Genomic DNA, 13,295 nt, shown 5'->3' with positions numbered 1-13,295 from the left:
AGAGCTATAAAGGTGACACAGATGCGTTCCAGGTCTCAATGGGTTAAAAAAAAAGGAAAAAAAAGTGTTGGTGTGAATATGGTTTCTGAAAGGATATTGTATACAACATCAGAGTTTTTGTGTTCAATTATTAAAATAGATTAAATTTGTTTATTGCCTTTTTTATTTCATGCAGCATGGGCTGGTGGATTGGTCCAGTGATTATCAACAATTTCTTGTTTGTTTTTTCAGGGACTATTTGGTGTAGACCCCAATCTACTGGATAGATTAGTGTTAGTTCAACTCTGAGTGTACACACAAACTGAGTTACAGACCCATAAGGTTCCATTCGTCCATTTGGTTAACCATTGACCGTTTTGCTGTTCACGACCGCACCTTGGAAACCAGTGCATTTAGATCAGGCAAAGGACCCCTTAGCTGAGAGAGATGAAGCAGTGACCCCCCCCCCACCCCCCCACTACATATTGAATACAATTGTCTTGCAGATTAAACTTTTACAGCTTCACAGACTTGTTTGACAGCACTGTCTTCAGTACATGGGTTCATGTTATTGTGCAATTCCAGACATGTAACTACTGAAACCCTCAATACTTGGTAAACTTGGCCATCTGCTCGCAAAGCCTGTAATTAGTTTGTACAATACAACACAATCATTTCTTTCAACTTTGAAAACTGAGTTTTCATTGTGACATACCAATAAATAGGAAGTTATCATGGTATAGTTTCACTAATCCAAGCCGGGCCACAATAAACATGCTCTGAAAAGGGCATTAAATTTAGTTTCTCGGTTCCAGAGAAATATTGTGAAAATAGCCAAACTATAAGTCTCACAGTTTCGTTGTGAGCTTGCAGATCAGCTATTTTCACAATGTTTGACTCTTGTCAATTTCATATTAAAAAGGCCACAAACACCACAATTATAGGAAGTACACTTTTATTCCAGGAAATTATATGACACACACACAGGAACAGTGGGATTGACAGCAATGTCTTCCCGAAAGGCTCTTCATTTGTAATAAATAGATTGTAAAGAGTACAGCATTCCATTTCAGATGGTTGGTTAGTACCCAAATAAACAAACTAAAAGAAAACCAGAATTATAAGACCACAATTGTAAACAGTGGCAAGAAAAAAGCACTTTCAGGTAAATAATGCTAAGTATTTACTGGTACACACAGCTAAATCCCATGCCTGATTTGTAGTCTTTTAGACGGCGCGGTTCCACGATTTTTTATTCATCCACCTCAATCATTAAACTATTGAAATGGGCATCATAAAGGCTCATACATAGTCTGGATTTTCGGTGGTTAGGTGACCACCGAACTACAACATGACGTCACGAGCCGCAGTGAAGAGCAAACCACCGCCACCGCTCCAGCCCTTCTCTCTGTTTTTACTCACCACCGCTCAACGTTATTTCAGCTCCGGTGGTCACCTCACCACCGAAAATCCAGACTATGAATAGGCCTTAAGTCTATTCAACATTAGTGATACATTAGACCAGTAGTACTCAACCTGTGGATCGGGACCCCTGGGGAGGGGGTCCGTCACAGTAAAGTGACAAATGAAGGACAATTTAATGCATTTGTAATAACTCAAAAAAGAAAAGAACAAAAGACCATTACTGGATCAAACAATCAACAAGTTCCAATTAATCAAGTATTACTTAAGAGGCAAACATTTTGAAAATAGCCGATCTATTTTCACAATATTTCAATAGTTTCAATAGTTCAAATTATTTTTTTGAGGGGTCCCCAGTCCCACAGTTCAAATATGATTATTTTGGGATCCTGTTCAAATTATTATTTGGGGGGGGGGGGTGAGCTGAGATTGAGAACCACTGGATTAGACAACACCCATCACCACATTCACCATTAGGAAACTTTTGCCCTTAACCACAGTCATTTTGACTACAGGAAGGTCCCACCACAAGACGGGTTACACCGCCACACAACTACTAGTATAAATCATGATTCATATAATTTCATATGGTGTGGTGAGAAGTATTTGGATGATTGAACTGAAATCTTTTCACCACCTGCCAGGTGCATTTCTGTAAGGTCAAACTGATTTAGTAGCTCCTCTTGACAGAAAGCATTTCTCACTTTTTTATATTTCGAATTCGGATGAAGCCGACAGAGTCTGTTTCTTTCTCTTTTTTTATGCAGTGCTCGCTCACATTAACTTGCATTTACTAAATATATTTTTTATTTATATATGATGCATTTATGGTTGATCTCAGGAAATATAAGACACCATTTGCAAGAGCAGGATCAGAGTGAGGAGTTCAATGGAAGTGCTTTGTTGCCAAAGTTGTTGCAGCAGAAGATATTTGGTTGTGGCTTTCCGTCATATTAGATAAAGAGAAGAGGGTGGTATGGTTTCTGAACCATTAGATAAAGAGAAGAGGGTGCTATGGTTTCTGAACCAATGCTAGGTAAGTGAAATCACTCGTCTCAACAGCTGCCAAGTCAGATCCGGCATCTCAATGATACACTTTGAACGGCTACAGCTACGGTTAAGCCTGTAGTTAGCTATAATTGGGCTGCCACTGTGGATTATTTTAAGGATTAAGAACATTTTTGTTTCTTATGACAAAGAAACCATGTCAGGAGTAGTCCATTTACCCCGGTATTGATCATACCGATGACCAGTTCGATGGGAAGAATGTCCCGTCATGTGGGGAGAAGTGACCTCGACCCATATGGGACATCTTATCAGATACTGTATCTCTCTTCGCCTTGCCCTGAGCCCCACACTTGGACTGAGGAATGAAGACTCCTTTTCAGCCTACGAGGAGATAATGGCGCGTGCCACAATGCAAACACTGGGCTTCACTGTGTTCTGGACACTAGGGCCTAGCCTCGCACTGGAATTCCTTGCAGTGTGAGGTGTTGCGAGCCTGTAGGTCTGTTATTTTCACAATCTGCGGAACGAGTCAAACTAAATATAACGCCTCAACTCACAGCCTGAAAAGGTTGAGAACCACTGGCCTAAAAAGGTTAGAGAAGCACGCTTGTGGCCAGGTTCCCTGGTTCGATCCCCCAGACCGGCAGGAATAAATCTGGGTGGGGAACTGATTGAACTTCACTTACTCCCTCAACACCACTTCAAGTGCCCTTGAGCAAGGCCCTGACAGACCCAAATGCTCCAGTGGAGATGCTTATTCAGTGGCCAACCGTATGTTAGTAAGGCTATGGTTGTAACGGGCAGTTCCCAGATATTAATGTGTGATTGTGCAGGGCATTGCTGAAAAAGAGCATGTGTGCTCAACATACCTACCCTGGGAAAATAAAAAGCTTGAGGCAAAGGTTGTTGTTCTTTTAACATAAAACAAATATAAGAATGTACAGCACGTGTGAATACAAATAGAGAGGTAGCTAATTTATAACATTTATCAAAAGGAAACTTCACTCGGTAGGTACTACAACAAAAAAACTGAAATGCCTGCACTTATATTAGCTATCGATATGAGATGAGAACCACCAACTTGGTAAGAGCTAACCGAAAAATCAGCTCGCCATGAAAGCCGGCTACAACTGCTCTTGTTGAAGCCTAGCTTTTACGACGGAGGACATTCCTAGAAGCCTGCGAGTCCATAGGCTTGCTTTGTGGAACGTGCCACACAAACAATCTGTAAAACATCACTCTAGAAGGAATAAAGCACTAACAATAGATCACAAAAGCCTACATTAAAAAGAACAGATCTACAAGCTGGCAATGCTAGATAAGAACCCAACGGGATACTAGGAAATTATATCCACAAGATTCAGAGATGAGATTCTGCTGGAAAATAGTGTAATTACATTGTAAATCATTGAAATCATTTTTTTCCCCTTTAGTTGTTGGTGGCTGTTAGTTCTCGTTATTAGCTTGTAGATCCGTGTTTTTCTTTTGGCATATAAATTAAGCTCAATACATTGTAGGAGGAGTAACATTTAAGCCCATCAGCATAGATGCTGAAGAGAACTTTTGAGATTTAGAAATAGAAAATATAATAAAGAAAATATGCAAACGAGGCAAAAGTACTACCAGTCATTGATTCAAAAGAATAATTTTGAAGGACAAAAACAAAAGTACAACCCGTTTCAGCTATACATAGGCACAGAAGCAAATCTCATCCAGAGAAGAACTCACATTCTTCTACATGCCTCTTTCATGCCACTGCTGCAGTTATGACCCGTTCACCTCACCAAGATTCCTTTCACCAGCAGGGATACATGGTGGCTAGAGGTTGCCTGGCTGGTAAGCAACTTGCTGGCTGTAAGTCGCTCTTTTAAGAGCGTCTGCTAAATTGTATTGTAGGCTCACTGTAGCCATTGGAGATCTCCGCCTGACTGATGCAATGCAGGGAAATCTAAATTCAACGTGTAGGCTGGAACAGAGGTTGTCAACCTTTTCTGGATCAGGGTCCACGTGAACATCTCAAAACTTAAGTGGTGGGTTGGTGGGCCAGGTGCATTAGTAGAGCATGTTTATTATAACGACCGCATCGATCCGTTAAGTCAATTGCGTTCTATACTTTAAGTTCATAGTTATCAGTATCACAATGACAACTCATTTCAAGGGCCTAAAGAAAAAATAAAATACAATGGGTTTTCTTTTACGCAATATTTTATATTAATGCTATATTATCAATAAAATCTTAGTCATTTCTTAAATTGTCTATTTCCGCCTAGTTTTAGCCACAGTCATTGAGGTTTAGACTTCTCTCTTCATCTAGACTAGGTGCCTAGTGGCACAGACCATGCATTCCTTCTGATCCATCTAGACTAGTGCCTAGTGGCACAGACCATGTATTCCTGGATGCAACACTGGGGACTTGGGTTCGGACCTGGCCCATGTTATCAGCCCTTTGTTCCGTCTTTCTACACTGACCTATCGGAAATAAACCTGAACACAAAAAACATAGTATATTAAAGCTGCGATCCTGAATAAATTTTAACCCATTAAGACCTTCCCCGGTGGGTTAATACAAAGATTTTTATCAGCCATGGTCTCATTGAGACATTTTACAACCTTGTGTGGAATAAGACACATACTGGCCAACGAGTAGTACTGCCTGAAGATTATAAGCGCCCCCTATGCCTTTTGGATGAGCGGTGGATTTGGTCTCTTACGCAAGGACAGGAAAGACATGTGTCGCAGCTAAAAGAGATAACGTTTACATGGGTCACATCAATGTCCTAAACTACCGTTGCCATTGCAGTCCGGCAGAAATGTCTACGAAAGCGAGCTCCATTGTTGAATCTATCAAACAAGATGACCGGAACTGCCATTTTTCTTAACAAGTAAACTAATACATAACAATAAATAGCAGACAGTCTGTACTTTACCTCTGATCCCCCCCCCCCATCTTCAAATTTCACATTTATACTTAAAAAAAGGAATGGTTTCACTCCCTCGTCCTACATGGTTTCAGCCAACTGCGTTCCCGTTCCTCTCGCACCGACAAACTCGAATTCCCTCACTATAGCCGATCCGATGCCACCCTGTAATTCATGGGGAAAAAACGTCCTCGTTTTGGAAGTTGTGAGTGGGTGAGTGTTGTTGCATGCATGCGTTCAATAGTTGCGGATGCTGAAGAAGCCGACGCTGGTGGGGGACTCCTTGACGGTGACAGTGACCAGGTTGGCTGTCACGTCGGTGACGAACACGTGTTCGATCAGACTGCGCGTGGGCTTCCAGTCCTGGCTGGTCTGCACAGAGATGGACAGGTCCTGCTGACCGCCGCCCGGGTAGGACGCGTCCTGGTCTGAGTCCGAGCTGCTCTCCTCCTCGCCCGCGCTCATCTCGTTCACTCGGCCCTGCTTGCCGTCTTTGGAGGCCGACCTCTCCCGCTTGGCCGGGATGATCTCCGCAGAGGAAGAGTTTTGTACTCCGCCCTTGTCAAACCTCCCTTGGGCCCTGGTGGTCAGCCTGTCTCCGCTGCCGACGCCCGTTTCGGTCACGTCTTTGCCCTTGCTGTCGGCTCCGGGCTGGCCTTTTCTGGGCTGCTGTCCTCCGTGACCCGGGACGAGGTTCTGCTTCTGGACCGTGCCGACTGCAGTCTTGCGAGCTGGATTGACGCCGCTTCTCAGGGAAGGAGACACGGTGCCATTTGCGGGAACGCCGTTGCCCGGTGTTGATCTGGTCGCGCACTGAAGGTTGAGTGGCTGAACGGGGCTTTTGGGGCCATTCTGCGAGGGAAACGAGGCTGAAGCTTTGTTGTTGGCCAACCGCTGTAGTGGCGTCGACGCAGCGGCGGCCTCCTGTTTCTTGTGTCCGTTGGGAGAGCTCAGTGTGTGACGAGTGGCTCCCTGTGTGTGTTTAGTGGTGTTGAGGTTCAACGCCGCGACCCCTTTGGATTTACTGGGCACCGCTTTCAAGTCGAGACCGGTCCCACCGCCACTCGCCGCAGAGACGGACAGCTTGGTGTCCGAGGCATTCCGGCCCTGGTTGGACTTGTTCTGGGAGGGGGAGGCCGGCGGAGCTGAGCGCCCTGTTCCCGCCGCGCTCGCAGAGTTTCTGAGAGCAGCACCCTGGATGACAGACAAGGTAATTGTGGTGAACAAAAACTAGACAAAATAATGAAAACTAGATTACATAATAATAATTTTAACAAGTCTGGACTAAAATAAAACATTTTCCTATTTATATTGATCTGATCCCAAATGAATGGCCATTTGCAGAATTGCCCCCTGTTGTCCAGTTTCCACAGCAGCCCCCACAGCATAGAGTGGAGCCCATAAGCATATCGTGTTGTGGTCAAAAGTGATTTTCTATTTGCATGAATCTGTTACTAGTCGTCATTACACACGCATCCATGCCTTGGTTGTGGGGGCAATTCTTTCAATTCCATATTCTGGTGGGGAACATTAGCCCAAAATATGAAGCGTCATGAGCTTGTAGATTGGCTATTTTTGTCAAAGAGATTTGTCGTAGTGTATACAACCAACCAAGTGTACAACCAAATGCAGTTGCGACTCATTTTCGTTTTACCATGTGGTTCAAACTAAACTGAAATTGACAACAAAAAGTAAAAAACGGTATAAGCACCTGGGTGACGGAGGGGCTCCTGCCCCCCGGGCCGCCCGCAGACCCCCGGTGTAAGCCCATGAAGGTGAAGCTAGCTGGGTGAACAGGCTTCTTGATGGCTCCACGGAGGTCCGCCGTGGACACCTTGGCGACTGCCTTGAGGACCCTGCGAGGGCCCGTCTTGCCCTGCTGGAAGGCCTTCAGCTCCGGGGACAGCGGCTTGCGCCCGCGCTTCTTCGGGGGCTCCTGTTTGTTTAGGGGTACAAGCGTTAAATGGAAGTAATTTAAGCGAATGTTCAGCAATTTGAGGAAGTAATGGATTCAAAACAAAAGCACCAAACAGTGCGTAAAACTCCCATGTTCTTTTCCTACATTACAACAATATACATATTTCAAAAGATAATTTTTATTAAAAAGAAGAAATAATAATAATCTAAGACATTATAATAAGAAGTAGTGAGAATAGCCGTACAAGCTCTGCTATTTTACTAGTCAAACGTCTAATCTCTCTTTTGGGTCTCGCAAACCCTAAAAAGGTTTGGGAACCATTGATTTAAACCATAAAGCTCACAACGCGTTCACATGGCCTGCACCTGTTTGGCCACGACGATCTGGGCCTTCTTCTGCGGGACGGGGTGGAGCTCTCGTGCTCGGACGGCCGGACCCGCCTGTTTGACGTTCTGCTCATCTTCGTCGTCGTCATCTGAGGAGGAAGACGAGGTGGAGGAGGAACACGAAGACGATGACGAATCCGATGACGATGAAGACGAGCCTGACGAAGAGCTGCTCGACTTTGAAGGTTCCGTCACGTCTTCCTAAAAGAGGGAATGTTTAATAAACACCGTCATCATGAATTTAGAAATAAAGATAGTATAAGTCACTGGTCACCGCAACCACTTACATTTCGAGGACCCCTGAATATATATTTTTTGTCTCTGGGATCTACACTGTACAATGTGTTAATTTAACTCAGAGCAACAAATGGAACTGTGAGCACGGTTCCATTTGTACACGCTCAGAAGTTACAGACCCATAAGAGTCCATTTGTTTCCCCAACTACCAATCATTTAGCTTGGAACCGGTGATCCAACACTTAAAAGATGTTTCCTTTAGAATTTCACTTACAACGACTTTCCGAGGTCGACCCCTTGGTCTTTTCCCTTTCTTGCGCATGAGAATCTCCTTCTCTTGCTGCCTGTAAAGATGCAGAAAAGATGCTGAGTTGAGGAAGACATTCGTAATGAATCTTCAGACAGCAGACAAATCATATTTGTTTCTCACATCTGATCTTTAGGACTGACTGTCCACACTGTCATTTGCAAGTGATCAGACACCACCAACAAATCTGCATTGGTTGCTGTGGTAAAAAATAAAAAATGAGTGGTGCAACTATACATTTATTGTTATTAGTTACTGTACTCTACTGTGCTCTGTACTGTATTGTACTGTGCGGGGGTACCCGGAACATCCAGACCCCCAGGAACTCACCCAGAAATCTAAAAAGAAAAAAGGCACATGCACACAACAGGTCACAGTGTGACAACGCTGTTGAGCTCGTCGATTTTCTGTGAGTGACACAAACTTTAAATCAGGCTTTGGTGTCCAGACTGACAAACAGCTTCAGAAATTACACTTGAATCGCCTCAAACCACCTAGGGATCTGGTTCAAAATCTAATTCAGTATAACCCATATTGTCTCGGCCGGTTGACGTGTCCAAAACTGTGCCTTTTCAGGATCAAAATTCAAAAATAGCCAAAGGAGCTTGTTGATACTTATGTGTACTTATTGATACTTGTGTGTATGGCACTGTAGTATGATCGTATGCTCTCCCTCAAGATGTCAGAAATGCAAACTCCCTGGACATTTTTAAGTCAAGGCTAAAAACACATATTTTTTCTATGCACTACGGTTCCGCCTAGCTTTAATCTGTATGATCCATAACTATGCACATTTTACCATGTTTTACTATGCTTTTTACTGCTATGTTTTGTGTCATTATTAGTTTTTGGATGTAATAATGTGCACAGAGACCCCTTGGGGTGATTTTGTACTATAAATAAAATAAACTGAACTGTATGTGTTAATTTACGAACAAACTAAAATATTTGAATATGGAGATAAGAGGTTTCTGCCCGACAGCAACAATGTGTTTTTTTTGCTGTTCAGAATTGATATAACCCGATTCCAGTCTGACTAGGCCAAAATTAGATCAGGCTGCCAATGTGAACATAGCCTAATGATGGGCAAAACGCTGCTATGAGCAGCAAGTCACATGCACCTGCTGTGCATGACAAGATATGGAATATGGAAAAACATTGTTCAGATTACATCTTCATGACAGCTTCAGGATGTATCCTTTGGCTCATTCAGTGGTGAATAACAGAGGGACTCACTTCTTGTTGAAAGCAGCCAGCAATCTTGGGTCAAGGATGTTTTCTTGTGGCTCCCAGCTGTTGTGTCTGGAATACGTATTAGAAGAGGCACAAGTTATTTCCATTTCACCGGCTTTCATTATCCCTAACAAGAAAATAATTTGAATGACAAATAATACATCACAGGCATGGATCAAACATAGACGAAACAATAGCGAAAAAATGTGCTTTAACCCATTTTGGGCGGGAACCCCTTTTGGTGATTTAACTAAGCATTATGTTATACTTTAGCTATTGAAAAATAGCAGATCTACAAGCTCATCTTTTTACCTGTGCTACGAGGTAAAAAGACATTGTCCGTGCTTGTGGTATTGTATTGCGTTTAGCCCAGTATTTCCAGCTAGATTTAGAGGATTAAAGCACAGCAACAACATAACCTTTTTCATCCAAAAATAACAGGTCCTTGATGGTGTTCCTGGGGTCCCCGATTCCCCTCCCAAATGAGCAGTTTAATTTATATTATTAATTTTATTCAGATCACTATCTCCACCAGGGAAGATGTAGACAGATGTAGAATGCTGTACTAAATCCAATTTAACAATAACAGTCTCCTTTTTCTCCCTTTGCACAAATGTATTTTATAAAAGGTGGTTAATTCCACTGCATAATACTTAACGTCTTGGAGGTCCTTGACATGAACATGTTTGAGAAATACTCAAACTGCCATAGTAACCCGACCGTTTCACAAGTGCTTTATTTCATTGAACAGCGTCCAGTCCCCTAAACACTATCTATCTGTCTGAAGTACGAAAAGCTGCAATACCGCTGGCAGCTAGCCAGCAGGTTGAGCAGCCTGCACGGCTCAGTTCACATGGGTGTGATTTTTTCCCCTTCTACATGAGATCTCTTAAGAAATTAATAAAAAAATAGCCGTTGAGCTTGTAGGCTATTTTTCATTGAGGTTAACCAAGAGGAGCTACATACCATTGTGAAATACATGATCTCGACCGTGGTCGAAAAATTATGATGACATACCATGGCTGTCAGGCACAAACCTCTTATCTTTTAAACTTATAATTCTTTCGTAAATTAATGTCTTTCTTCATCCCATACTCCAATATTAAACAAAAGTAGCATAACGCGTTTTGAGCTTGCATGATCAGCTTCTCTCTTCTTTATTTTGTTATATTTTTGGATATAGGTTTCCAACCGTCAGTGACGATATCTGCCAGTATGGTCTTCATTCGCACGTGCGTGGCACCTCTAGCGTGCCATGCACTGCCACTAAATCCCTCAGGGCTGTTTCGTAATGTACCCAAAGTTCCCAAACCCATCCTAAACATCTGAAACACATTGTTGACATTCCAAAGGTCTGCTTGATCTCTGACCCTGGCCCTAGAAAAAAAGGGGAAAAAAGTAGTTGAAAGCGCCAAGTACGGTGCTCCCGTTCCTCCGCGTAATTACTGTGCGTAATTGCTCTGGAATGGGTTTACGACACTAGATTGTTTACATGGCCTGTTTTTCTTTCATATGGTAGGATCTGAAAAGGGCCACAGTTAGGTTTTCAAGATCTGCAGAACTGCTAACAAAATCGACATTAGGATGGCATCAGGTTAAGGGAAACAAGAAAAGCTATTCATTGTGATAAATATATTTACTTTTACTGTAGTGGTTTTAGTTGTGGTTTAGGCAGTACTGATGGTACAATTATTCAAACTAACATCTATAACATCTACAAATATTAAAAAAGACCATCTACAAGCAAATAGAACCCTAGCACAATGTTGTCGTTTTTTTTAAATCTGCTTCTTGATCAAACAAAACATAGTTGATAGCTGCAGAGCAGACTACTATACAATGACCCTAGTAAGCACATTGTGGCTAAATATTCCAGACAGCTGAGCTAAAAGCTCTCAGAAGGCCACTGGACCAAGAAGGCCATTTGTGGGAATGGAAACAACTGCAATTTTAACCCATTTTGGACTGAGGCCGATTCTAAAAATGCCTTCTAAATCTGACCTAGGTTTTCTGAAAAACTTCAAATATTTATATAGCAGCATGAAAAAAATATATTTTTTTAATACTGTACATATTGTACAAAACCCCAAGAGGGTTTCCCGTCCAGAAGGGTTAGAACACCAAAAGGGGTTCCCGCTCAGAATGGGTTGGGGAACGACTTTGACAGGTAGGCCTTGAGCATACATTTTAGGATCGTAAAGTTCTATAATCACCTCATATCCTTTCCCATTTTATCTTGGCCTGGTTCATTCCTACTGGAGTGGCCACGGGTTTTTAGTCTCGTTTGAAAAATAGTCACTGTCGGGTAGAAACCTCCATAACGACATTTAGTTTGTTTGTATTTAGGTGCCTGGACGGTTGAGCTAACCGTTCCCTTCTTTTTAAACTAATAACAAAAAAGGAATGATTTTGGACATACAAGGTTAGGCTAGTAACACAATTGGAAATCTGGCTCCTCATTTGTTGGTTGAACAGGCTACTCTGATCACCCAATCACCAATGCAGACACACACACACGGTTGGCAGGCGATAACCTGTATTGATGGCAGGATTATGGGGACAATGCAGAGTGAATAGAGGGCAAGTGACAAAAAACGTGAAGGGCGCGCACACACACACATGCACAGCACACAGGCAGCTGGGCCAGTCCTAAGGCAAGCTGCTGCCTAAATGCATTATTATCTGACAGAGTGAAGCTAAAATGCATTATACAAGACCTAATCACTATAGGAATACTACTAACAGTGTGGGAAAATAACGCAAAGCCATTCAATCCACTATAAATCAAAGACTGGGAAGTTTACAAATCAACTAAAGGCAGCTAATCCCGCTATTTGACTGAAGAAACCGAATACTAACACTGTGGGGAAGTAACACAAAGCTATTCTGAAATCCACTATATAAAGTCACTGGAAGAGTACAAATAAACTTAACTGCCTTTAGCTTATTTGTAAACTTCCCTTTCCCCCCATACAACTCTGTGAATCACATGATGTGTAGCTTACATAAAGTTTAAAAAAAAACACAACAAAAAAATAGTAATAATACAATTAGACGTTAAAAAAATATTCATCGGTGGAGTAGTGGCGTAAAAACCCAGGAGTTTATGGAAGGGTTTGCCATGGGAACTTCCACAAAAAAAAGGGCAACGAAACAAAACAAAAGAAAACAATTTATAAACGTACAAAATTATAATAGAAACAAATAGCCCATCGACCCTAAAATCAACATGCGTTTGTAATAAAGACGATGTTCTAAAGGTCTGATAGCTGTTTGTAAACGTTGTGAGGGAGTTTGATGGCTCCGAGCGAGCAGAGAAGAAGCAACAAGCGACACGTTGTTGTTGTTTTCATTGTCTGGAGGAGGGTTGGTTTGTACTTACTTAGAAGACCAGCCCCTCCACTTCACCAGATACTCCAACTTTCCCTGGAGAGGAGAGGGGGGAAAACAACTTCATAACGTTATTTAAAAAATCATGAACAGTAAACGTGGACTGTCTGTGCTGCCTGCGAGGCGATCCTAACCTTTCTCAGTCGTTTGTTTAAGATGCACTCGGCATCAAAAACCTGCTCTCCAACGGCGCTCAGTTCCTCCATTTCTGACTGGCTGCCTGGCTGTGTGTGTGCTGTAACACAGCACAACTTTGCACACATCGGTGTTGCCATGTCCGCATGTTATTATAAGCGATGTTGGGCTTTTTCTTTTTTCTTCTAGCACTTTCTAGAAGCACTAGGCCTAGAGTCCCCTACTGACCGATAACACATCAAATTATTGCCTCAGGAATGCTACAGAAAATAATAACAATATAATAATAATAATAATAATAATAATAATAATAATAATAATAATTGGGACAGCCACGGGCCACAGGTCACATTTACTATGAA

The 13,295-nt window shown here is 42.4% G+C and overlaps 1 protein-coding gene across 2 annotated transcripts; it reads right to left on the bottom strand.

The window, feature by feature from the left end:
• Positions 1-917: 917 nt before the first annotated feature.
• Positions 918-13,011, bottom strand: cbx2 (chromobox homolog 2 (Drosophila Pc class)). Of its 2 annotated transcripts, XR_013964812.1 has the most exons (8): positions 12,933-13,011; positions 12,791-12,834; positions 9,412-9,477; positions 8,143-8,212; positions 7,611-7,832; positions 7,039-7,263; positions 5,515-6,521; positions 918-5,440 (listed from the first exon to the last, which is right to left on the bottom strand). XR_013964812.1 is itself a non-coding variant. In XM_080774929.1 (7 exons), the coding sequence occupies exons 1-7, from the start codon at positions 13,002-13,004 to the stop codon at positions 5,565-5,567; spliced, it is 1,656 nt and encodes a 551-aa protein (XP_080631055.1). In that variant the 5' UTR covers positions 13,005-13,011; the 3' UTR covers positions 918-5,564. The 2 variants fall into 2 exon arrangements, 1 of the variants encoding a protein (XP_080631055.1); XM_080774929.1 differs by having other exon boundaries at positions 918-6,521.
• Positions 13,012-13,295: the final 284 nt, after the last annotated feature.

The sequence above is a fragment of the Protomyctophum bolini genome, assembly GCF_963924005.1.
Source record: "Protomyctophum bolini genome assembly, chromosome: 11".
Taxonomy (NCBI): domain Eukaryota; kingdom Metazoa; phylum Chordata; class Actinopteri; order Myctophiformes; family Myctophidae; genus Protomyctophum; species Protomyctophum bolini.
Note: the sequence above shows the minus strand (reverse complement) of the source record. Positions and strands in the feature narration are given on the sequence as shown.